The sequence below is a fragment of the Microtus oregoni genome, unplaced genomic scaffold (assembly GCF_018167655.1).
Source record: "Microtus oregoni isolate MIOR12 unplaced genomic scaffold, Mior012 000086F_ref0000336, whole genome shotgun sequence".
In the NCBI taxonomy this organism is placed as follows: domain Eukaryota; kingdom Metazoa; phylum Chordata; class Mammalia; order Rodentia; family Cricetidae; genus Microtus; species Microtus oregoni.
In genome coordinates, this window is record NW_024544552.1 from 1,104,309 (window position 1) to 1,131,313 (window position 27,005).

Sequence of the window (27,005 nt, forward strand, 5' to 3'; positions counted from 1 at the left end):
TGAATATCTGCACTTGGCAAGGACAGAGTTTTCTTAGTTGGTGCAGCTTTACTTTTTCTGTGGCTCCTGAGTTGTGTGATATGAAGGCTGAGTGGTGTAGTAGCCTGAGCTCATCCCTCTCCACCCTAAATGACTGCCAGTAGAGCCTTGCTTTCTGTCGCTGTGAGAAGCTGTGTGATTATTATCATAGTTTGAGGCTCCCTAGCTCTTGAGGTTTGTGTGGTTCTGGTTAGGAGAGCCCTGGAGATCCCTGGAGATCCCTGTTGTCTTTCATCAGAGAAGGAAGAAAACTTTTCTTCTTCAACTTTATAATTTGTTCTCATTAGTTATGTGTAACATGTAGCCTCTGAAACATTTCTGCAAATCCTCGGGGATTTGCTGAGTGCAGAGTTCATCATGCCCGCAAACAGTGCTTTCTGCTGCTCAGTGGTATTTGTCTGGCAGGAAGCCGGAGTAGAAACTGGGACCCACAGTGCTCATTGAGTTTTTGTCTCTGACACAGGTGCTACTTTGAATAAAACTTTAATAAGTCCTCTTCTCCTTATTTCTTATTTAGACTTTGACCGCAGTCTGCAATGGCCACTCTTGATTGGCCTATATAAGCCAGCTGTAGCAAAAATTCTTGATATGTCAGTTCAGTGGAAAACTCCCATCTGATTAAATGTATCCACTGCTTTCCTCCAGGTGATTGATGTCTGATTATCCCAGACTGCATTCAACAAGAATTCTATTAGATCAGTTTAGCAGGAATCCCCTCTGATCCAGCATATGTTGCAGTAATTTCTTACCCACAGAAATCCCTCCCTGTGCCATGGCTAAATCTCTGCTTTTTCCATTCTGTATAAACAGTTGTGCCCGTGCTCCATTTGTAGGTGGATTATTTTCTTTCTTGATGTTTTGCTTTTAGATCTTTGTATATTCTAGATACTAACCTTCTCTCAGATTTATAGCAAGTAAATATTTTTCTCATTCTGAAGGCTGTCTCTTGACTCAAGTAATTGTGTCTTATGCTACATAGGAACCCTTTCCTTTCCTGAAGCCCCATCTATTAGTTGTTGGTCTTTTTATTGCTTTTATTGAGCTCTACATTTTTCCCACTCCTCTTCTTTCCTCCCCTCTCCCTTCCACCTTACCCCTTAGCCCACATGATCCCAATTGACTTAGGAGATTTTTCTTTTTTTCTCCTTCCTAAGTGGGTCCTTGTGTGTCTCTCTTAGGGATTGTTTGTTTTCTAGGTTCTCTAGGACTGTGAACTGTAGGATGGTTATCCTTTGCTTTATGTCTAGCATCTGCTTATGTGTGAGTACATATTACATTTGTTTTTCTGGGTCAGGGTTACTTGTATCAATATGTTTTTTTTTTCTGTTTCTATTCATTTGCCTGCAAATTTCAAGATATCATTTTTTTTTACTACTGAGTAGTATTCCACGGTGTAAATATACCACATTTTCCTTATCCATTTTTTTTGAGGGGCATCTAGGTTGTTTTCTGGTTCTGGCTATAACAAACAATGCTGCTTGTTGCTTTGAACATAGTTGAGCACATGTCTTTGTTGTATGATTGAGCATCCTTTGATTACATGCCAAAAGTGATATTGCTGGGTCTTGAGGTAAATTGATCCCTCACTTTCTGAGAAACTGCAGTACTGATTTCCAAAGTGGCTGGTCATGGTTGCATTCCCACCAGCAATTCAGGAGTATCCCACGTACTCTACATCCTCTCCTGAATAAGCTGTCATCAATTTCTTTGATCTTGGCCATCTGACAGATGTAAGGTGGAATATCAGAATTGTTTTGATTCACATTTTTCTGATGGCTAATGAAGTTGAGCATTTCCTTAAGTATCTTTCAGCCATTTGAGATTCCTCTGTTGAGAGTTCTCTGTTTAGGTCTGTACCCAATTTTGTTTGTTGAATCATTTGTTCTTTTGATGTCAAGCTTCTTGAGTTCCTTGTATAATTTGGAGATAAGTCTTCTGTCAGATTTCAGGTTGGTGAAGATCTTTTCCCATTCTGTAGGCTGCTTTTTTGTCTTGTTGACAGAAGCTTCTCAGTTTCAGGAGGTCCCATTTATTGATTTCTACTCTCAGTATCTGTGCTACTGGGGTTTTATTTAGGAAGTTGTCTCCTGTGCCCATGCATTGAGGGCTACTTGCCGCTTTCTTTTCTATAAGGTTCAATTTAATGTGGCTGGTTTTATGTAGAAATCTTTCATCCATTTGAACTTGAGTTTTGTGCATTGTAATAGATATGGATCTATTTGCATTTTTCTACATATTGATATCCAGTTATGCCAGTACTATTTGTTGAATATGCTTTCTTTTTTCCATTTTATAATTTTAGCTTCTTTGTAAAAAATCAGGTATTCATAGGTATGTAGATTGATATGTGGGTCTTTAATTAGATTCCATTGGTCCTCATTTTTTTTTGCCCAAACCAAGCTGTTTTCATCACTGTAACTCTATACCAGAGTTTGAAGTCAGGGGTGGTGATTCCACCAGAAGTTCCTCTATTGTACAGGATTGTTTTGCCTATCCTGGATGTTTTGTTTTTTCATATGAAATTGAATTGTTCTTTCAAGGTCTGTGAAGAATTGTGGATTCTGATGGGTATTGCATTGAATTTGTAGATTGCCTTTGGTAAGATTGCCATTTTTTACTATGTTAATCTTATCTATCCAAGAGCATGGAAGATCTTTATATTTTTAAAGGTCTTCTTTGATCTAGTTCTTCAAAGATTTAAAGTTCTTGTCTTACATGTCCATCACTTGTTTGGTTAGAATTACCTCAAGATTTTTTTATGTTATTTGTGGTTATTGTAAAGGGTGATATTTCTCTGATTTGTTTCTCAGTACATTTAACATCTGTATACAGGAGAGCTACTACCCCCCCCCTTTTTTGCGTGTGTTCATTTTGTATCCTGCTGCATCCCTGAAGGTTGAAGGTGTTTATTAGTTGTAGGAGTTTCCTGGTAGAATTTTTGGGGTTACTTATGTATAGTACCATATCATCAGCAAATAGCAAAAGTTTGGCTTCTTTTCAATATGCATCCCTTGATCTCCTTTTGCTGTCTTTATTGCTCTAACTAGAACTTCAAGTAATATATTGAATAAATATGGGGTGAGTGAACAGCCTTTTCTTGTTCCTGATTTTAGTGTGATCGCTTTGAGTTTCTCCCCGTTTAGTTTGGTGTTGGTTCTTGACTTGCTGTATATTGCCTTCATTATTGTTAGGGATGTTCCTTGTATCCCTGATTTCTCCAAGACTTTTATCAAGAAGGGATGTTGAATATTGTCAAAGGTTTTTTCAGCATCAAATGAGATGATCATCTGTTTATTTTTTCTTTCAGTTTGTTTATATGGCAGATTACATTGCCAGATTTTCATATGCTGAACCAGCCCTGCAATTCTGGGATGAAGTCTACTTGGTCATGGTGGATGACTTTTCTGATGTATTCTTGGATTCAGATTGCCAGTATTTTATTGAATATTTTTACATCAATGTTCATGAGGGAGATTGATCTGTAATTATCTTTCTTAGTTGTGTCTCTGTATAATTTGGGTATCAGGTTAACTGCAGCCTCATAAAAAGAGTTTTGCAATTTTCCTTCTGTTCCTATTGTATAGAACAATTTGAGGAGTATTGGTATTAGTTCTTCTTTGAAATTCTTGCAGAATTCTGCACTGAAACCATCTGGTTCTACGCTTTCGTTTGCTTGTTTGTTTGAGAGACTTCTAATGACTGCTTCTATTTCCTTGGGTGTTATAGTTCTATTTAAGTTGTTTTTCTGGTCTTGCTTTAATTTTAGTATATGGTACCTATCCAGAAGTTGTCTAGTACCTTTTCCAATTTTGAGGAGTACAAGTTTTTTTTTTCTGTTTTTCTCATATCCCCTTTTCATTTATAATTATGTTAATTTAGATATTCTCTATCTGTCATTTGGTTAATTTGGATAAAGGTTTGTATAATTTGTTGATTTTTCTAGATGAACCAACTCTTTGTCTCATTGATTTTTTTGTATTGTTTTCTTTTATTCTATTTTGTTGATTTTAGCTTTCAATTTGATTACTTCCTGCCATCTAGTCCTCCTGTGTAAGTTTGCCTCTTTTTGTTCTAGAGCTTTCAGATGTGCTGTTAACTCTCTAGTGTGAGATTCTTTTCATCTTTTTAATATAGGCATTTAGTGCTATGAATTTTCCTCTTAGCACTGCTTTCGTTATGTACTGTAAGTTTGGATATGTTATGTATTCATTTTCACTGAAATTTAGGAAGTCATTAATTTCTTTATTTCTTCCTTGACCTGTGGTGATTCATTGAGCATTGATCAGTTTCCATGAGTTTGTGGGCTTTATGCAATTAGTGCCATTGAATTCTAACTTTAAACCATGATGATCTGATAAGACACAGGGGGGGTTCCAATTTTTTGTATCTGTTGAAATTTTTTTTTGTTACCTAGTAAGTGGTTGACTTTAGAGAAGGATTCATGAAATGCTGAGAAGAAGGTTTATTCTTTTGTGTTTGGGTGAAATGTTCTGTAGATATTTATTAATCCCATTTGGAACATAACAGTTCCTTTATTTCTCTGTTTAGTTCCTGTCAGCAGACCTGTGGTGAGAGTGGTATGTTGGAATAGTCTATTGTTAATGTATAGGGCTTGATGTATGATGTATGATTTAAGCTTTAGTAATGTTTCTTTTACAAATGAGAGTGCCCTTGTAAGTAGGGCATAGATTTCAGTATTGAGACTTCATCTTGGTGTATTTTTCTTGTGATGAAATGACCTTCTTCATCTCTTTTGACTAATTTATTTTGAAGACTGTTTTGTTAGATATTAGAATAGCTATACCAGCTTGTTTCTTTGGTACATTTGATTGGAATTTTTCCCAACCCTTTACTCTGAGCTAACGTCTGTCTTTGTAGTTGAGGTGAGTTTCTTACATGCTGCATAAGAATGGATTCTGTTTTCTTATCCAATCTGGTAGCCAAGGCTCTTGTTGGAGTAGTATTAAGTACAGATTACTATGAACTGAAGATTCCTGCAGGTAAGTCATTTCTCTATCTGATTTTCTCTGTGAGAAGTTTGATAGAAACTGGTATTCCATTTAAACTTGAAAAGACTCAAGGTAAGTTGGAATTTCCCCACTCCCAGAGGTGCCTGGTGAACTGGAGGCTTTTGGAGTCTCACATAAGAACACTTCCAGGATGGGTAGGATGGTATAAACAGAAACACAATGGGAAATGGAAATTCTGAGAAAGTTCTGAGGAGAAGTCTCTTTCCACCTCCAGTGTGAACAGAGGTTGAGTGTGGAACTAGACTTCCAGGATCAACTGGTAGTGAAATTCTGATTTCCCACGTTCCTATGGAGTGGTACGGGGGGGGGGGGGGGGGGAATGCGATAAAATGAGAGATTTAAGTAAAATCGGAATTGTCATGATATGATTATCAGGTTTCCAGTCACTCATAATATGAACCAGAAAATCTTCAGTCACTGTTTTAAATCTCCCATTTCTTTGGTGACATTTTTTATTTGCTGAGTATATCTCAAATGCATAAACCTAAAGAAACACCCCCTAACACATTGGAACCAAACACGATCACCTTAAAATCATGAAGAAAAAGACAGGACTGTGGTTCGACTATAGAATGTGTCCACAGGTCTTTGTGTCTGAGTACCTGTTCACTGTTGCTGGGGCTATTAGGAAAGTTTGCGGACCCTAGCGGAGACAGAGCACCACTGGAGGAAGTGAGTGTTGGCAGGGCTTGGTTTAATAGCACAACCTCACTTCTTGTCTATTATGTGTTTCATGACTTTGGGTGCAATATGACAGCACAAGCATGTGCCTCTATGCCTTTCCCCCTTCAATGGACTGCACCTTCAAACTGTAGCTGAAATAACCCCTTCTTTCAGTAGACTTTCCCAGGCATGTTTTTTTTGTCTCAGCTACAAGAGAAATAACATAAGAGATAAACTAAATTGAAGCAGCACAGATTTCTCATAAAGAACTAAGGATGTGATCTGATTTTGCAGAGATAATTGTTTTTTCAATTGATAAGTGACATATTTTCAGATTAATAAGGCATGATCATTATAGAAAATTTGGATTTCTAAATTAAGAAACATCTTCATCTTACTAATTCCTTTAATATTAGATATAAATAGTTTAACTTTGACACTGATTTCATTTTAAGCTTTTAATAGTGGAGATAATGAACACATCAGTGGAAGATTACTGACACCACAGCACAACACAATTGTCTTGTCTTAAAAAGCCTGTCTTATTTTAGAACTGCCAAATCTAATGTTTTGTTTGGTTAAAAACTTATTCATCATAAAATAGAAGTAAGGAGACTTAACACTCAGTCAAACTGGATACCACATTAAAATGTAAAATAATAACTCGATCAAGTTAATTTTATAATGTATATTGTCTCTAAACTGCAAGGATTTCTTCCATTCTCTCTTTAGTGTGTAGCTATGATCCAAGAAGACATTGTTGAGCTTCATTATGTACATTTTACATTATTAAATCAATACTGTTTTAAAGTTCAGTTTTTATTTGCATACAGCAAAATGAGGAGAACAGGATTGATTTGCTGGTGGAGAGTGCTTGCTCAGGACCAGAGTTCAGTTGTCATCCCCCACACTAGAGGGCTCACAACTGCACATAGCTCTAGCTCCAAAGGATGTGATGCCCTCTTCCAGGCTCCACAGTCCCCTGCCTATTCGTGCCATTCATTCAAGTATACTTACACCCATATACAAAAATAAGCCATAAGAAAAGCAAAGGAGTTTATTTGTTTGTTTGTTTTGAGACAGGGTTTCTCTGTGTAACATCCCTGGCTGTCCTGGAACTCACTATGCAGATCAGGTTGTTCGCTAACTCAGAGATCTCTCTGCCTCTGCCTCCTGAGTACTAGGATTAAAGGCGCGCACCACCACTGTCCAGCTCTGTTTTCTTCTTAATGATTATATTTTCATTAAGAATAAAATATCAAAAAATGAAAATACAATTTCTGACTCAAAAAAGCAAAGAAATGCTAAAGTATATTCTTTGAGCCAGAGAGGAGCTCGCCCATGAGAACTTGTTACAGAAAAGCGTAGAGACTGCTGAAATGATGGACATTGTGTGTAATGATTCATGTCTATAAACATTGCTATAAATAATTTCATAATAATTTTAACTGGGATTAAAATGCATGCTAAAATTCCAAGATCACCAACTAAAACTGTCAAGAAAAACAGTCATAAAACTGCCGGGCGATGGTGGCGCACGCCTTTAATCCCAGCACTCGGGAGGCAGAGGCGGGTGGATCTCTGTGAGTTCGAGACCAGCCTGGTCTACAAGAGCTAGTTCCAGGACAGGCTCCAAAGCCACAGAGAAACCCTGTCTCGAAAAACAAAACAAAACAAAAAAAAAAAAAACTTGAATTTATGCTAATACTTAACTTCATTTCAAATATTTCTCATCTTTTGCATGTTTATAACTGGTGGAAGGTTATCAGGAATAGTACTGAAGTAGAAAGAATACTTTTTAAAAAATATCTTTATTATGTCAATATCTGGATATATACCTTTCAGCTTTGTAGAAAAAGAAAGAAGATGAAAATAGACAATGTTACTTTAAAAAAAAAAGAGTAGCAATGAGCAAGGGAAAGATGGGGGTAAAGGAATGTATTAACACTTAGAGATCAGGATCATCTTCCCAATGGCCTTGAGGCTGAACATATTATGACACGGTTGAAACAAACTCTGCAGTCCACAATAAGAAAATGTGAATTTCTGTTTTCTTATATTTTTATAAATTATACATTTTATCTGTGAATTTGAAAGCACAATTCCCAAGTACTAGGATCTTGGATGATCATTTCAACTTTACAGGACGCATTTTCCTGTCCAGAAAATATAACTTAACCTTCTCTTCATTATTCTAAATTTTAAAAGAGTTTTAGTATGTAAAAATAATATATTTATTGTATCCTAGATACACAAATTATTGTGGCTTGAATCATGATCTAGCTTCTCTTTGTTCACAACGCCCTTCACGGCTTTCCCCGAAAGGATCACCCCAAATGATAATAAGCAGCACAATTAGATGTGTTTCCTGAAACAGCAACCACTGGGACCTTAGAACCCTCCGAGAGAAGCTCTTTGGAGAGAAACAGATACAATTCACCACCTGGGGCTGAAGTTGAGGAAGGAAGCTTCCTGGTATCACTTGGAGACATCACGATGCTCAGAGTAGGAGCTTCTGAGCTGGACCACAAGTCTTACTCTCGCAGAGCAGTCTTCTGAGAGCTGTCTATGGCATGGCTACCAAAAAGCAGGATTCGGTCCCACTGTGAACTTCTTCATGTGAGTGAAGACTCCCCTTTTTCCCACAACACATCCTGCTCTCATTCATGCCTTGGCTCACAGCAAATCTGAGGGTGGGAAATGAAGTGGCGCTTGATGGCTGATCATCAGTTGATAGACGGCTGATGACGGCTGATCTTCGGTTGATAGATGACTGATGCACAACCTTGGCTTTACCCCATTCTTCCTCCAGTGCTTTGCATGTTGGTGACATGAAAAAGAAACTTGCTCCACTCAGGGAGGGGGTTTGCACAGGAGCAGAATGTCTTGGGGGGAGTAATTGTACAGATACAATCAATTTAGATTGTGCAAGGTACTTAATCTACACTTACTAAACATCCCACAGTGTCTGAAGAGATCAATCATTGTGTGAGATAGCAATGTTGAAGTATAAAACAGAAAATCTGTTTTCTAGTTCTTCTCTGCTTTGACTTCAAGTTACCTCTGTTAACCTTTCTTGCTGAATATAAAGAACATTTAAAATCCTTTCCCCTTTACTGTACTTTTTAGCAGGCAAAGTATTTGTTTTTGTCTAAATGTATATTCCCAGGTAGAAGGTCAGGATGAATGAATACATGGCGCATGTATTTTCAAACTTGCCTATATGTGAATACATGTGCATTCATTACAAAAAAGTACAATTTATTTTCAGTGTGGTAATTAATTAAAGAGGTATAACATAGTTTGAGTGTGAAGTGCATATATGTGTGTGTGTGTTTTCCTATATTTGCCTAAATGTACTTAGACATATAGGATTTTATGTTAATTTGAATGTAATGATTAACATACACAGACATGTATAGGCTGTACCTATATATGTTTGTGTCTAGTGCAGTACATATTTTTCTAAAGTTTAATTACAGTATAAATCAGAGATTCTTTTGTGTGTGTGTTCCCAATAGGCACAGAGAGGAAAGAATCCATCTCACCTGCATCTAAAGAGGCCAGACATCTTCTGGCCTGGTGGAAGAAATCAACAGAGTTAGCAGGACTATCAATCAGAATGGCACAGAACAATGCCACCTGCTGGAGGGGCTTTGTCTTCCTGGGCTTCTCTAGCTTTGGGGACCTTCAACTTCTGCTGTTTGTCTTATTCCTCTCTTTGTATCTTGTCACCATCACCAGCAACATCTTCATCATCATAGTGATCAGGCTGGACAGCCATCTGCACACACCCATGTATCTCTTCCTTTCTTTCCTGTCCTTCTCTGAGACCTGTTACACATTGGGAATCATCCCGAGGATGCTCTCTGGTCTGGTTATGGGGGGACAGGCTATTTCCTTTATGGGATGTGCTACCCAGATGTTTTTCTCTGCTTCATGGGCTTGTACCAACTGCTTCCTCCTGTCTGTTATGGGCTTTGACAGGTATGTGGCCATTTGTGCCCCACTACATTATGCCAGCCGTATGAACCCCACCCTCTGTGCCCAGCTAGTGGGCACCTCCTTCTTGAGTGGATACCTTTTCGGACTAGGAATGACACTAGTCATTTTTCGCCTCTCGTTCTGTAGCTCGCATGAGATCCAGCACTTTTTCTGTGATACACCCCCGGTGCTAAGCCTCGCCTGTGGGGATACAAGACTTAGCGAGCTGGGAATCCTCATCCTTAGCCTGCTGGTTCTCTTGGTTTCCTTCTTCTTAATTACCGTCTCCTATGCCTACATTCTGGTGGCAATCCTGAGGATCCCTTCCGCGGAGGGGCGGAGGAAAGCTTTCTCTACTTGTGCCTCACATCTCACTGTGGTCGTTATTCACTATGGCTGTGCCTCCTTCATGTACCTGAGGCCCAAAGCCAGCTACTCTCTTGAGAGGGACCAGCTTATTGCTGTCACCTACACTGTGGCAACTCCTCTCCTCAATCCTATTGTTTATAGTCTGAGAAACCGAGCTGTGCAATCAGCTCTGAAAAATGCTCTCCAAGGGAGTTTACTAGGTAAAGGAAGAAAATAAAAGACACTGCCCTTTGTGTAAGCAAGTCCTAGACCAGGTTCAATCCAAGGGGCCAAATATTCCAAAATTTTGGCAAAACCACTGTATCTCAAAGCCCACATCTCTCCTCTGCCTTTCCTCCTAGGATACCTGAAAGAATAAGACAGGATTTCCTGCTCTGGTCACTGTGCTCAACTTGATGAGCTCAAAAATCTTAATATTCACCTTCCGCCTCATGAACGTCATTCCCAATTATCAAAATTCAACAAGAAATATGAATTTTCTTTATTCATTAAGATCATTACGAATTTCCCAGCTGAGCTAAAAAGGCGAGGGAACTTCAGAGTGTTTTAAGTTCAAGGCTGAATTGTCAGAATCCAGGTACATTGGAGAGAACTGTAACATGATTACACAATGAGAGTATTTGACCAATAATGTTCTTCTAATGTCTGAAACTCAGCATGCAACAGTCCAGGAACTTCAAGGCAGACAGAAGCCCTGCTGTTGCATTTGCTTCTCACGCCTCAACCTAGCCATCATCTTTCTGACTTTGTTCTTGAACTGTTTATTTTGCCTGCTCTACCTTCTACCTGTAGCATTATATATATGCTACATGTTCTGCTGGGGATTGTTAGGGATAAATAAAAGTGACTTCTCATGGTGCCCCGGCAGGAGTGTGAACACAAGCTCCTCAACTAGCTGGGTAAGTCACTTGATGTTTTCAGCTTTGGCATCCTCATACTTTTTTGTTGGTGGCTAAACATGTTACACATAGATAAAAAATTTATCAATATACTCAAGTTATAGTCATTTTTTAATAAATGTAAACTGTCAGTTTTAGTAATGTAGTATGGAGAGGAATGTTGGTTTTTGGTCCATGGAAATGTTTCTCTAGGTAAGGACCTGCGAAGGCTTCATGCCTAAGGAAGCACATGACCCTGCGTTGTAAGAGGGCCACTTGTTGGTTTACGGCTGCTAATCACACAGATATTGTATTAATTAAATCACTGCTTGGCCCATTAGATCTAGTTTTTTACTGGCTAATTCTTACATCTTAATTTAACCCATCCCCACTAATCTGTGCATCACCACGAGGTCATGGCCTACCAGCAAAGTTTCAGCACATCTGTCTCAGGAGGCAGCTCTATGGCTTCTCCTGACTCCACCTGCTTTCTCCCAGCATTCAGTTTCATTTTCCTCACCTGGTTCTGTTCTACCCTATCAGCCCTCATCCTTTTCTGTTCCCTTCCCACCTCTCATCTACCTCCACATCCACTCCTCTGTTCAGAAAGGGATAGGCCTCCCATGGGAGTTAAAAAAGCATGGCTTATCAAGCTGAGGCAGGACCAAGCTCCTCCCCCTGTATCAAGGCTGAGCCAAGCATCCGAGCTTGGGGAACAGGTTCTAAAAGGCAGCTCATGCACCAGGAACAGGTCCTGATCCCATTGCTGGGGGCCCCACAAATAGATCAAGCTACACAACTGTCACCCACATGTGTAGGGCCTACGTCAGCCCCATGCAGACACCTCAGCTGTCAGTCTAGAGTCCGTGTACTCCCATAAGCTCAGGTCAGCTGTGTCTGTGAGTTCCCCTGCTATGATCTTGATAACCCCTTGCTCATACATTCTCTCCTCCCTCTTTTCAACTGGACTCCCAGAGCTTGGCCTAGGGCTTGTAACCAAGATTATTTTAACTGGCTCTTGTGGTAGGATGTTTTTCTAAAGATTGAGAAGGGGTTAATTTCTATGCAAGTAAAAGAATTGAGACTTATTATGGTAATTAAGGGTCAATATTCATGGGTGAGGGACTCTTTGAGTGAAATGCTAACAGTTTTACATAAAAGTTTCCTAAAAAACGTATCTGTCCTGAAAATATCTACATATAGTACCATATGCTCTTGGATTTTCCTTCTCCTTAATTCATAAATTCTGAACAATTTCCCTTACTCTTAGGAAAAGATAGAAATAAATAAATACAAGCATTATTTGTATCATATGAAAGTGTAAGAGAGTATCTGGGAACTTAGAAAACAAGAGGATATCCTGATATGCCAGAATTGTGTCTTTCTCAGAGCAGAAACACCCACTCTAAGGGTAAACTGTGAAAACAGGAAGGAAAGTTTTGTGTTATCTTTATGTGGTTCTGCTTCATAGAAAAAGATATAATGATACACATTTTTATTTTCAAACTGTAATAATTTACACATACTCCAAAGCTCCAAACTTTAAATCACCTTGAATTTTATTTGCTACTTTATTATCATCTTTCTTCATAGTATAATTAACTATTTGTATTTAATAATAATATGTTCCCCAAATGCAGAAGCACAATTTTAGTTAAATTTCCCCTTTAAAAAGAAATACTTCTCTAATCAGAATGCAGAAAAATCCTAAAGGTGTGCAGAACACACATACACACACACTAAAACCTTATCACCCTAGTTAGAGGCTAGGTACATTCAAATAATCATATAGGTAGGTGTCTGTCCTCTCTCTGCAACATCCTCTTCAATTTGACAAAATTTTAGATTTTTTTTTTTTTTTTTTGGTTTTTCGAGACAGGGTTTCTCTGTAGCTTTGGAGCCTGTCCTGGAACTCCCTTTGTAGACCAGGCTGGTCTCGAACTCACAGAGATCCGCCTGTCTCTGCCTCCCAAGTGCTGGGATTAAAGGCGTGTGCCTCCACCGCTCGGCTAAATTTAGATATTTTAATAAATGTAAAACACACATACACACACATACACACAAAACACACATGCACACAGAGCATCATCTTCTTTCCTTCCACACTTGTCTGCTTCTTCTCCCACATTTCCTGACCCACTATGATTTATGATGCATAAAAATATCTCTATCAGTTGCCAAAGAACGAATTGGTGAAGCCGACATAGTCGTAGCCAGCAGGTTGACTTCGACCCCGTGGGTCCATATATTGCTGCATATGTATGGTGCAGAACGACACTTGTTCTGGTGTGAGAGCCTGGAAAGAGAAAGACAGTTACAGAAATCCAACACTAGTTCTCTGTGTGGGCTCCCGAACAATCCTAAACACAGGAGATGGAGAGTCTTCAGGAGAAGCAGCCTTGTTTCTATCACTCCCCTCTCTCATAAATTTATTACCTCCAATGAATAAAAATGATTCATATTTCTACATGAGTCTTTTTCATATCTCCTTCTTTAATCGTTTTTGATAAAAATGAATATATGCTGCATTGTGTTTCATTATGGTCTTTCAAACACAGTTTAATATTGTTGATCTCATCCCCCATTCTTTTCCTCCACCTTCCTGCCTGTACAGTGCCCGTCTATTCTCAGAAGTCCTCTGTTCATTTTACATGTCGCATGTGCTCTGTCAGGCCCCAATTCTGCCTCAAACCCTCTTTTCCCCTCTGTGGTTCTCCTTCTAGTCTCTTGGTCTATCCCTATTCATACCCACCTATAAACATGCTTACAAACAACATCATCTAGGGCTCCAGGGTGAGACAGACTATTACTCAGACTAGCCTTTCTGACTCCTGATTGCCACACTTAACACAATAATTTTTAAATTCATTAATTTTCTTGCAAGCTTTGGATTTTTTCTTATGACCCATATGACCCAATAAATTTCACGCACACACACATACACACACCCACTCTACTTTATCTATATCTGAAAATGGACAATAGATAAAGGTAAGTACATAAATACATATATATCATATTTTCTCATTATCTATTCAATAATCCATGGGCATCAGAAACTTAAATCTTCCTATTATCTAAGTTAGGCTTATTAGGTAGAAATGATAATAAATTGTTGAAAAATTGAGTTGCAGGATTTGAACTGACTATAATAGTCAGTAGAAAACCTTTAGAGGTTTTTGATCTGGAGTAAGGTTAAAGATTTAACTGAAACAAGTGATACTTTGTTGAAGAGAAGGTCTGTGGCAATGTAATGGGTATGTGGGTGGGAGTTTATAGAGGAAATAGCCAAGGCTAAGGTGACTCAATCCAAGGTTACAGGGTTAGCACAGAAGAAGCAGAAATCTCACCTGTTTCAAGTCCTCTTTGGTAATATAGGCCTTGCCCTCTGCCAGGGCTTGGAATCCACTTTCTATGTCATCACTGGTCTTGATGTTTTCTGACTCCTTGTCAATCAGGAATGATGTATAGTCCTCCAGAGAGACATAGCCTTTCCTGTAGGAGAAAGAGAGCAGGAGCTGAGCCTTCTGAAGGCAAGCCATGTGTATTCCTTCCATCCTGTGCAGTATCTCAGGGCCAGAGAGAAGTCAGAGCCTCTGTAGTTCTCTTTCAAGCAGTCTCCCTGACACATGGGTTCTTGACTCCACTTTGACCTCTTATTACCTTCTACAAAATCTCTGAGACCCCAGAAGTGTCTACACGGCTTATCAGCCATGGTTTTTGTTTCATTTCCTATCAGTGCCCAGATAATAATCCCCTTTCCACTTCCATCTTTAGAATCAGAAAGAATTAGCTTCTTACTGCAACCTGGTTCTGTTACATCTACCATTGGCACCCAATACTCCACCATAAACTGTGGGCTTCGAATTACTAATTTCTCCTTACAGAAAAGAGAGGATACTTATTTTCTAGACCCTCTCTCAGAAACAGCTGGAATTTACAGAATAAACATAATCATCAGTTGAGAAAAGAGTAGAGCTTGGGACCAAGTTGAGGCCAGCGCCATTTACTTCTGAGCTACCCCAATAAGTAAGTAAGTAAGTAAGTAAATAAACAAACAAAGCAAGCAAGCTTTCCAGTTGTCTTATTTGCTTATTTTCAAGTAAGTTAATTTAGTGTTCCATAGACCATTTCACTCTTTGTTCATCTCCAGTCAAGTCCCAACCCAACCCCTAACCTCTTCTTCTTACCTCCCTGGATCCACAGCATTCAGGAATTTCTCAAACTTGGGCTCCGGTTCACCTTCCTCTACCATAGGCAGGTAGTAATTGAGTCCTCTCAAGCAGGACCTGAACTCTTTATGAGTTAAACGCCCTGTCAAATTCTCATCAAAGTGTCTAAAGAACAAAAACATTTTTTTTCAAGCTCAAAAAAGATCCACAATAGAACAAAAAAGATCAAGTCCTGTTATATTGACTAGATCTTTAATGCATGCCATAAGATTGCTGGAACACAGAGCAGAGAATCGATCTGTTTCTCTGAGTGTTTTGTTAAACCCAGTAAAGGAAGTACTAACATAAACTATTTAATAGTCATCTCTCAAGTTTTACCCCTATAAACAACTCAAATTCACAGAGAAAATGTATTCACTAGTTGAATAATGTTTTAAAGACATGTTTTACTTTCAAAATCCAGGATCTCACAGATTATTAAAATCAGATATTAAAAACTAATACTGATGCTAATTAACGTACCTAGACTAGATCTTTACTGAAGATACCATCAAGACACATAGAGGGGGAAGTTATTATTTGCAAACTTACTCTGAACTTTCTAGAATACAAAAGATCAACCAACTATGAATTTATACTCACTTATATGTGGTGCTAAATTCCTTCAGTGTCTCTTCACTCACACCTATGGTGTCCCTAGAAGGAAAAATATAAGTTAACTCTGGAAATGAAACAGGAAATGTCAAAGGACTGCCATATGAAAGGTAGAGGGATTGTAATGAACAATGTATCATTTGAGTGATCTAGTTCAGGGGTTGCCAAGCTATGCTCCAGGAGCCAAGTTCAGCCTCCTCTTGTTTATAAACAATCTATGTATCTAGAACTACTTTAATTATATATAGTTCCCCCTGGGAAGGAGAAATAGACAATATCTACAGACAAAATTAGGAGCATGAGGGTGGGGGAGAGGGGAGTGCAGAAAGGGAGGAGGAGGAAAGAAAAGGAAGGGGAGGAGAACTTGAAGGACTGGGATATTTGAGATGGGGGAAGGACAGAAATTGAGAAAAAGGAAAGACATAGTTTGATTGAGGGAGCCATTATGGGGCTAAGAAATCTGGCACTAGATAAATTCCCAGGAATCCACAAGAATGACCCCAGTTAAGACCCTAAGCAATAGTGGAGAAGGTGCCCAAACTGGCCTTGCCCTGTAGTCAGATTGATGACTATCTTAAATGTCACCATAGAACCTTCATCCGACAACTGATGGAGATAGGGACAGAGGCCTGCATAGGAGCACTGGGCTGAGCTTCCGAAGGACAACTGAGGAATGGGAGGACTAAGAATATGAGCAAGGAGGTCAAGACCATGAGGGAGCTAATGGGAGCTCATCAGCTCCTGTCAGACAGGGAAGGAACTAGCATAGGACCAAGCTAGATCTTCTGAATGTAGGTGACAGTTGTATAACTGGGCCAGACTGCGGGGCCACTGGAAGTGGCATCAGAATTTGTCCCTGCTGCTTGTACTGGCTTTTTGGAACCCATTCTCTTTGGATGTATACATTACTCAGTTTGGATATAGTGGAAAGGGCCTTGGTCCTTCCTTGGAGCAATATTCACTCTGAGGAGTGAATGGGGTGGGGTTGGGGGAGGAAGTCTGAGGGGATGAGAAGAGGGGAGTGGGAACTGGGATTGGTATATAAAATGAAAAATGATAGTTTTTCTTTTAAAAAAAGAATGTTTTTAGCATTTCTTTATAGTTGAACACAATCAAAACAAAAAATATTTCATGAAGCATGAAAAACAGGTAAAATTCATATTTCAATATCTACAAATAAAGTTTTATTGGAATACAGCCATGCTAATTCAGTTACAAATTTTCTTTGGCTGCTTTTCAGTACATTAGCAAAATTGAAAAGCTTCAACAGAAATTTAATAATCCGAAAAGACTTAATTATTTATAATGAGGTAATTTACAGAAAAATGACTGTCAATTTCTAATGTACAAAAAAAAAATTCCAAAAACTATTCAGACATAAACCTGTGATGATAGGTTTAATTTATCTAGGAAAGATTAATTTCTTCCCTTGTGTCCGTTAGTTCACAATTTGAAACTTCCATCCCAGATATTATATCTTCAGCATAATTTTATAAAAGGGAATGATTTTTTTATCTGATTTTTATTTTTATTTAAAGATCATAAGATGTTAAAGGAACCCTGGAAACTGGATGGAGGACATGAACGTCTAGAAAGACGATGTGTACACACGCAGGGAGGGGTACATCTCTTATTTCATAGTAGACCCTGGTACAAAGACAATTGGCCCAGTTGTGGAACAGAAAAGAGAGAATACTGGGATGGTAGGTAAGCCTAGCATCTTGGAAGTGTCCTAAGCCCAGCCTAGTTAAGCTGCAGTATCTAAAACCACCCTCCCCTCGCCTTGCCCTGGGTTCAAACCATCATTAATTACTTGGCCTGGATCTGTTGCTCCAGATTGTGTTGCATTCGCATTCCCAGCTGGTGCAGCTGATCCCACTGCTGGGCCAGTCCAATGGTGCTGTATTTGATGTCAAGGATCAAGGCCTCTTCCATGTTGTCCCCGAGATTTTCAATAGTAGTCAGATGTCGCTTCATTGCCTGGATCTCCTTTTGCTTCCTCTGGGAAAAAGACAAAGAAGGGAGGCAGTCAATCATGCCGGCAGTGACAACCTAAAAGGTAGGGAAAAGGGACTGAATTTCCCAAATTTGTTCGTCTTCAGAGGTCTTCTTATTCTCTGTGAAGATGAGCAACTCAGGAAAACTGCTTCACGTCCACAATCATCCCTTTGTTAAACAGTAGGGAATCTATAAGAGATGATGTCTGTCATCCTGGAACTCAGACACCACCAGGTTTAGTCATTGTACTATGAATTCTTTCCATCATTCACTGGGGCTGAGCTCTCTGGTTCATCTAATGCTCTCAGTGTATCCACTTCCTAGACTCCCTCATCGTCAGTGATGATGGCTTGATATTACCATCTAAGCACATTATGTAAAAATTTTCTACATTTTCCCAGAGCATTCTAACAAAGGGGAAATGTTCAGTAAGGAGTCAATGGAAAAAGTGACTCTCAGGGATGGGTGAAAACTTCAATGATATAAAGCAGATCAATGCTACCTGACATCTTATTTTTCTCTCACTGTGAAAAAGTCATATTTAACTATTTTTTTTATGCTGGAAAGAGGCAATAAAGCATACAAGACTGAGAAATACTCTTTAAAATCACTGCTTCCCTCAGTTGGAAGGAGAAGATTTACATTTAGTTATATCATCTGGCTACATCAAATAACAGAAATGTATTGATGTGCCAGGTTATGGGCTAGAAACATGTACATTTGCTCGTTTAGATAAGTACATCCGCAATATTTAATGTATATATTAGCTTGGTTTTATTGTTGCAGAAATTGACACTCAAAGATTGAATTAAACTGAGGCTTGTATCAATAATGTGGTGGCCTATAGTTAAAATGCAAATGGGCATGAGTAGGACTCCAACCTTGGTTTTAACCTTAGGTAACCTCTACCTAAAATATCACTGGGTTGCTTCTATGTGGTTTTCCCTGTCCTTTTTAAAATTCAAGCCATGTCTTCTGCTAGCTAACAAAACATTACTCACTTTATTTGCCTCGAGCTGGGATTCCAGAGTTCCTGTTTCCTTGAGCAATGATCTAATTAAGAATCAAAAGAAAACATTATTTGTTATAATAGAAATCCATAATTCACAGACCCATTAGCTCAAAGCCTTTGCAGTTCACTGCTTCTGTTTCTTTAAAATTACACAGGCTCCATAAAATAAAGTTTCACGGATCTTGATTTTAATAAACAAGCCTCTATCTGTCTATCTTTCTAGATAGTTGAAAAGGAACGTAAAGCCAGCCCTAGTTTTCTGGGTTTACAAGAAGATTCACATGTCTTTCTTAGTTCTACTCTCAAATGTACTTATCCCTTGGTATCCTTGAGAAGGCTCTATGGTGATCAACATAATGGATGTTGCAGTTACAAAATGGAAATGTGGCATGCAGTATGTGTATATAATCTTTATAGCTTATAATACCTGCTGCAATTTAAATAGTTGTTATATACTTTAAAGAGAAAGATGACAAAAAATAATGTTTATATATTCAGTAGAGAGAGTTTTTCTGAGCATTTTCAGTCCATAGTTGGTTGAACATATAGACACAGTTCTCCATGGATATGAAGGTTTTACATGTAAGACGTGTGAGAGAGGTGCCACCTACTATGGGTGCAGGAATAGGAGAAAATATGACTTTTTATGCTGCCCCCCCATCTTTAACTAGGAACTGCCAGATTATGATGAGATAGGATACTTCAGCCCCAAAGTTTCCCTAACTAATTATTGTAGGACAACATAATGAAATAAACACAATTACAGAAAAATACTGACCCATCCAGAAAGTAAGCCCTGTACATGATGGACCGGAGGATGAATCATGAGAAGAAAGAAGAAAAAATACATTAGCACACATAATAATTCTATTTCTTCATGTTGATGAAACATTTTAGGTCTGTTTTGGTCACATAATAGGAACCCATCCATCTATATGCTGCTTCCAAAACCTCTGGTACTTTGGGAAACTCAGAGACTTTGTAAAGTTCTCCCTTTTGGGACAAAGCAATCAGTATGCTAAATCTCTAGCATACACTACAGGGTAATGTAGGAACCAAAACCAGGGGCAAAGGGGGGGGGGATGCTTTGATTCATACAGCCTCAGCCAGATGTATGTTTTTAGAAAAAATGCAGTTTTTCTTCTTCTTTTGTGTAGAAGCATTAATTATGGATCATCCATCCAAAACACTATACCTCAAAATATCACATTACTGACCTACTTAATGGGCACAGTCTTCATACTTTGGCCATTTGTTCTAGCATAGTGTACTTTTTTATGTATCTCCTTTTCCAGGTCATTTACTCAGAAGATATGATACACATCATCTTTACATACATCTTGCACATAATAAATGAAATTAGGCTATATTATACTACTCCATTTTCATTATGGCTTTAGTTGGCAGGCAAAGTAATGGCTTGGTATTAGATGTTCACCGTAGGTTCTGTTTTTGGTCTTGTCAATAAGTACATCGGTGACCTTGAGTGAGACAATTTTTCTACTTGAACTTTCCACACTTTTAAACAGAGGAAATAAGATACATTCTGCACTTTTCAAGGTTGGTCTGACAGTTAAGTACATAATGGCTCTTGAAGTACTTTATAAAGTGCAATGTGGCATACAGTCACAGGACTATTGTGTTGAAGAATAAGCATACACAATAGGAGGGGAAGTATGAGTATCAAGAAGAAAATAAAAAGGGTGGGTGAGAAAAATGGACAAAATATGGGATTATGAAAAGCAGATAAACAGAATCAAAATATGGCCATAGGGACAGAGGTCATACTACTTTCTTCTGCCACATATGTTATCCCTTTTGAAAACAGTATATGTGGGGGTCTTGGTTTGAGGAAAGCACAGCAGACCTGGTCTCCTGGATCCACTTAAGGAAGTCACTGGCTCTCTGCTCAAACTCCTGGCACATTTCAAAGTTCTGGATCTGCCTAGCCTCTTCTTTCTTTAACTCCTGTTCCCGCTCCTACAAGCAACAAAGAGCAGAGCCGATTCACATGGAAGGAATAATTTTTATTATAAAAGAATCACTTTGTAGGTATAGGTACACATCTCTTTCCCAAAGTGAACCTGTCTTCCACAGGTGCACATTGACGTGCCCTATCTATCTATCTATCTATCTATCTATCTATCTATCTATCTATCATCATTTATATCTATGTCATCTATCTCAATCATCTATTTATACACCATCTATCTATCTATCTATCTATCTATCTATCTATCTATCTATCATATTCTTTGTTTACTTCAGTCATTTTTCATTTTTCCACAAACTTCAAGACAACAAACCATAAGATATATTTATTGTGACATAAGATATATTTATTGAAACAGGAAACTTTCCAGTTTTCCTTAGATAGTCTTGATTCTTGACTTCTGCCACAGTGTAATTAATGAAAACATTCCCCTCTTTTCCCTAGACCCCCAACTTCCATATGGGTTCACTGGTCATGTTTCCTGTAGCAGAAGAAGCCTGCGTTGTCCCCCAAGATACCTTGATGATGTCAGGCAGGTGCTTCCAGATCCTGTCCAGCACCTCCACTGTTAACCAGGCATAAGGACTGCTTGGTTGATTTAAGGCTTTAATCTGCTGGTCTAGCTTCACTAAATGGTTGAAGTCTTCTTGAGCCCCAGCTAGAGAGGCCAAGAAGGCCTCGTGTTCCTTTTGCAGCTGCCGAATCTCATTCAGGGAGACACAGTGCACAGGCTCTGACAAGTCTTCTTCAGCATTCTCACACCAGTTGTTGAAGGCTGAAGCCTTGTGTGCAAATTCCATGAATAGCTCCTCAGCCTGCAGAAAAAAGACACCCTCATTGCTTCTGATAGTGTCCCTCAAGAGAAGAGACTATTGAGGATAAAAATAGTGTCTTTAAATACTTGCAGGCAGCAATCTGAACTTGTGAGACTGAAATTAGCAGGGATGCTGTGGTTAGGTGAGATGAATATAAGTTAGAGGAACTACCAGGGTTTAGCCTTTTCTCATTGTGAAATTCTCTGATCTTCCCACAATGTACAGATGAAGAGAGTGACTGGCTCACAATGTTCTTTTACCTTTGTGACTCTGAGAGAAGCAATGGTAGTTTCAATCACCTTATTTCTTGTTTGAAAGTCTTTATCACAGTCCTACCTGGCAGGGGATACACTTAGAAACAAGTGATACATGAGAACCAAGGAGAATGAATGACACAAACCAAACAACTCAGTTCTATCCTTTACCCACTCCCTCTTCCTCCCCTTCAACTTTTGTAGATGGTTTACCAATACAATTCTTTGACAGGACCAAGTCACTTTCCCACATTCCTTTCCAAACCTTGTGATCTCATATGATGTCTTTCAATTTTAAAAGTCATGGATTAAACCCATCTTCTACACATTGACCTACGCCCCATGCATGACCTCCATGCTCCTACACTGTTGCCCAGAGCTACCCATATGCTCAAAGGATACTAAATTTATATGACTGGGAGACAGAAAAATCATAGACAGCTCCAAACAAGAAGTGATAAGGAATAATTCCAGATCAAAAGTACACTATGGGTTTTTAACTCAAGTGATTGAATTGTCTGCATGGCTTGTCTGAGCAATTATGAAAATAAATTTTCTTCTTTCAATTTAAACTAGTTAGAAGAAAAATTTTCTAACTAGAGAAGGTGATTATCCTGCACTAATTTCAGTAATTCATATGTTAAAGTAAACACAAAGAAAATGAATAAGATTTATAAACCATTTCATGTTTTATTAGGAGTAGTATAGATTGATTGAATATTTATAATAAAAACTTAAAACATGTTTTGTTATTCAAAATTAAGGAAAACTGAGTAAGAAAGTCAAGTAACTTTCTTTGTTGAATGTATATATGCACAGAAAGATGCCAATATAACTGTTTTATATTTTCACTTAAGATTTATTTCTGATATGTGTATATTGTTTAATAGAGTAGGGATTAACTAGAGGTTGAGACTTTGTGAGTTTCCCTGCATTAAATTATTTAAGTACAGTTGCTTCTCTCATCTAGAACTAGTGACATCACTGACTATTCTGAACCAGTTTTTCTGTGGTGCTGAAGATCAAAACCAGTGGTTTGTGCATACTGGGCTAGTGTCTTACCATTGACTTATGTACTGGAATTCACTACCAGTCTTTAAATTCTTTGACAGAATCTTGCTATACAATCCAGTCTGGCCTAGAACTCTTGATTCTTTTGCTTCTCTGCCTGAGTAAGAAATCTGGAATTTTCGGCATGCACAACCACATCCAGCTCGGCATTTTTTATTGTTGATATGCCTTATGATTGTCATTTAATATGCCTCAGAAGTTACCATTGGAAAGAACACTTTATAGACTCTTAGGTCTACCAGACCACTGCATTCCTAGATCCATTATCTCATCTAATAGGAAGAACTCAGAAAAGCAGAAAGGGATGAAAACATCTTCCTGTCTCTTAAAAGGGCAGAACAAGGTAACACACTCAAGGACGCCCTCCTAGTCTAGGAGATATCCTGAGAACATGTTTTACAGCTACCTTTCCAGTGACCCTTTTATCTAGGTTAGAGAAATATACAGAACTTGGTTTTGTGATAGTTTTAGTTTTGTGTATAAAGGCTTTCCACACTCTGGTTCTATCTACCTCTCCCACTGTATGTGGCTGGCTTCCAGCCTAAGTCAACTATAAAATCTCTTAACCCATTGAAAACCAAACAAAAAGACCTTCTATTCATTCAAAGAAAATTAATTCCTTTTGGCTCAATAATAATGTTTTGTTGATCGTTTTCTTTGTCCTGATATGTTTATAAATTTTTCAAATTAGGTTTCTAGTCATCGTGTCTGAATTCTCTGGCTAATAACCAGATAATTGAGACCCTATCATACTTCATTGCACTTCCTTTTCACCTTACTCTGTTTTTGTTCCCTCCCCCCCTTTCTCACCTTCTGTAAAGGCAGCTGCTTCTCTTGTAGTTTCTGCCTGTGAACTTTAGAGGCTTCCAGCAGTTGCTCCCAGCGCTTCAGCAAGGCTTCGTGTCGCTCCTCAATGGCTTTGCTTTGGCTGTGCTCAGCAGCCACAAGCTGGTCCTTCAGACTGGTGATTTCAGAAAGTCGTTCTTGCTGGAAGCTCTGAAGACTGGCATCCAGCGTGTCCTTAGAAGATAAAAACAGAAGCAATGAACAGGCTCAGTGATGCATCCAAAGAACCACACACATCTGTGTCCTAACAGACTTTTATCATGGTTAATGGCAATTGTTAACTTAATAGGGTATGTTTAAAAAAATGTGGTTAGAAAGTGGTCTGAGGACAAAAATTGTAATTTTGAGAATAAATATCTGAATTTGGAATGATGGTTAAGTACTAGTGTGTGTGTGTGTGTGTGTGTGTGTGTGCGCACATGTGTGTATATATACATATATATGATTATATTGTAGGAATAAAATTGTTAAGGGGATGGAACATGATGAGATATTTCAAATATTTACAATTAAAATAATGAGATTCATCTTATAACACACATATGTTCTAAGAATTTCTTACATTGTCACACTCTACTCTTAGAGTAGAGGCAGTACACTGTTAGGGGCCTTGGGTACATAAACTCAAGAAAACTCTGTACGTACTGGTTACAGAAAATTAAATTTTTGCAGAAATGTTAATATCAAAGCCACAAAATTCAGGACTGCTAAGTGAGTTTTAACAGAGTGACTTGCATCAGAACACTTCTATCTTCCTCCTCCTCCTCCTCCTCCTCCTCCTCCTCCTCCTCCTCCTCTTCCTCCTCCTCCTCCTCCTCTTCTCGTCTCTTCTTTTTATACAAATTCTCACTAGGTAGCACTTATTGGCTGGGGTGTGTCACTATGAATATCAGGCTGGCCTCAAACTAATAGACATGTGCTGCTGTGGAATAATGGTCCTGTACCCTGTGAGTTGTATTGTTTTACTAAAACGGCAATTGGCCAGTAGCCAGGCAGGAAGTATAGGCAGGACAACCAGGCAGGAAGTAGAGGTGGGACAAAGAGAACAGGAGAATTCTGGGAAAAGAAAAGAGTCAGTCTGCAGTAGAGACACAGAGGAAGCATGATGAGGATGCCACACTGACAAAAAGTACCAAGCCATGTAGCTAACACAGAAAAGAATTATGAGTTAATGTAAGATATAAGAGTTAATAAGAAGCTTGAGCTAATAGGCCAACCAGTTTATAATTAAGGTAAGCCTCTGTGTGTTTCTTTGGGATTGAATGGCTGCAGGACTGAGTGGGACAGAAATCTCTGTCAACAATGTGCCTTCATCTGCCTCCCTCTGCCTATGTCTCTCAAGTGCTGGGATTGAAGCCTAGCACCTTAGACTAATTCCCCCTTTGAAAATAATTAAAAATTTTATTTTATATTGATTTTATTATTTATGTGTGTGGTATTTTATCTGCATGGATACCTGCGGAGATCTGAAGAAGACATTAGGTCTTTTTGAACTGGAATTTCAAATAGTTGTTACCACCATGTGGGTGCTGGCAATTAAACCCAGGTCATCTAGAAGGGTAGTCAGTACTGTTAACTGCTGAGCCATCTCTCCAGCCCTTCTGAGGACAATTTTAAAATTATCAAAAAATTTATTGTTTGAGTAGATTCAGAATGCAACTGAAGTAGTTACAAATGGAGGGCTTATGATGCCTGAAAGGAAGAGTATTGCAGCAATGTCAATATTCACTCCACTTTTCCCTTCCCATGAATAAGCTGAGCAGGGTGAGACATTCAGAGGACAGCACCTCTGAGCCTTTGGCAATCACATGCCATTAAAAGGACAGAAATAGCCATTCTGGGGAATTGGGGCATCCAGTTTGGCAGATGCTATAGAAAGAGAACTGCAAGATTGTAGAGTCATTATTCTTTTGCATTTTAATTTCAAAGCACTTTAGATTCCAAAACTGAGCAGGTGGTGTCCTAGGAGTCAAACAGAAATTATATGAATAACCTCAGATGCTAGGCATGATTTCTTGTGATGTCCGAGAGCTGACTTCAGGATCTACCAAGCAGATGTTCTACCTAAAGTGCTTAGGAAAAGGAGCAAATGAGGTGTGGAAATCTTTACTCAGAGGATATATTTTGTATCCTTTTAATTCATGACCAAAAAGTAGAGAGTTTGGTGGAGCAGGTGTTAAGCATCAAATGAAATTTGTGAATTAATTACCTTGAATGTAATCAGATTTACCTTTCCAAGAAAGCAATAAATCAGAAAGTAGCATGGTATTCAAAAATATAGTATTTATTAAAGACACCATGTAAAAGGCTTCATCCTCTATGCAATAATGATGTTGTGGGTTCTTTAAGAGATAGTACTGAACAAGAGGCCCTTAGACCACTTGAACCAATGTGCACTGGAGAGATTTGCATTGCTCCAGTATCTTTCCTACTTTCTTTATGACCTCATCCTTCCTCCCATGATCTTCCCATTTGCCAAGAAACTTTGTTGTTTCTTGTACTGTTTGAACTAATAGCATTATACTATGAACAAAATACTCTTTTTAAAACAAGCTATATGTGCACTTATTGGAAGGTTGAACTCTTGTTTTCTGTCTGTGTGGGAGTGTTTATATGTGTGTGTGCCTGTTTCCATGCTGAGGCTATAGGTTGGCATTAGGTATTTTCCTCATTTCTCTGCATTGTCTTTTCTGAGAGAAGATTCTCTTGTTGAATGCAGAAGCATACATTTCCTAGATCTTTCTGTCTGCCTCCCAGGACTGGTGCTGGGTCTGATCTCAGGTCTTCAGGTTTGTGAAGCAAGTACTTTACCCACTGAGACATCACCTCAGCCCTAATCAAACAGTTAATTATGGCAACAAAATGGCCTAATTACAGAAATTAGTAGGATACACAAATGGAGATAATCAGAAAAGTAAAAAGTTAACTTTTGACAAAATTCAAGATGACAAACACCTTGAGCAAGGCCTCGAGGGGATGGAGATAGATAGATAGATAGATAGATAGATAGATAGATAGATAGAGCATATTATATGCAAATTGAATTATAAATATTGCCCCCCCCCCCCCGGTCCCATTGACATAGCATCTTTCTCTCACATGCTTTGCCAGGAGTGTGAGGAAGGCAGTGAGGTCTGCACCATTGGTCTTGGTCTTCAGAATTGCTTCCTTCTCACCTAGAAAACAAGGAGTCAGGAGGGAATATTAGATGATTATTTGTAGTAGTC

General features: G+C 38.6%; 2 protein-coding genes across 2 annotated transcripts in view; one reads left to right on the forward strand and one right to left on the reverse strand.

Annotated features, from left to right (window-relative positions):
- The first annotated feature begins 9,354 nt into the window (after positions 1 to 9,354).
- Positions 9,355 to 10,302, forward strand: LOC121441995 (olfactory receptor 10Z1). Its single transcript, XM_041643434.1, has one exon. It carries the CDS (start codon positions 9,355 to 9,357, stop codon positions 10,300 to 10,302), a length of 948 nt encoding a protein of 315 aa, XP_041499368.1.
- A 2,642-nt stretch (positions 10,303 to 12,944) lies between these two features.
- Spta1 (spectrin alpha, erythrocytic 1) overlaps positions 12,945 to 27,005 on the reverse strand; it is a 69,820-nt gene continuing 55,759 nt past the window's right edge. Inside the window, exons 42-52 of the mRNA XM_041643436.1 lie at positions 26,878 to 26,954; positions 23,743 to 23,952; positions 21,311 to 21,607; positions 20,667 to 20,779; positions 19,578 to 19,595; positions 18,789 to 18,840; positions 17,603 to 17,790; positions 15,778 to 15,831; positions 15,154 to 15,300; positions 14,314 to 14,458; positions 12,945 to 13,259 (exon numbers count right to left, since the gene is read on the reverse strand). Of these exons, the coding sequence (XP_041499370.1) occupies positions 13,134 to 13,259; positions 14,314 to 14,458; positions 15,154 to 15,300; positions 15,778 to 15,831; positions 17,603 to 17,790; positions 18,789 to 18,840; positions 19,578 to 19,595; positions 20,667 to 20,779; positions 21,311 to 21,607; positions 23,743 to 23,952; positions 26,878 to 26,954 (1,427 nt within the window). The 3' untranslated portion in view covers positions 12,945 to 13,133. The remainder of the gene's footprint in view (positions 13,260 to 14,313; positions 14,459 to 15,153; positions 15,301 to 15,777; positions 15,832 to 17,602; positions 17,791 to 18,788; positions 18,841 to 19,577; positions 19,596 to 20,666; positions 20,780 to 21,310; positions 21,608 to 23,742; positions 23,953 to 26,877; positions 26,955 to 27,005) is intronic.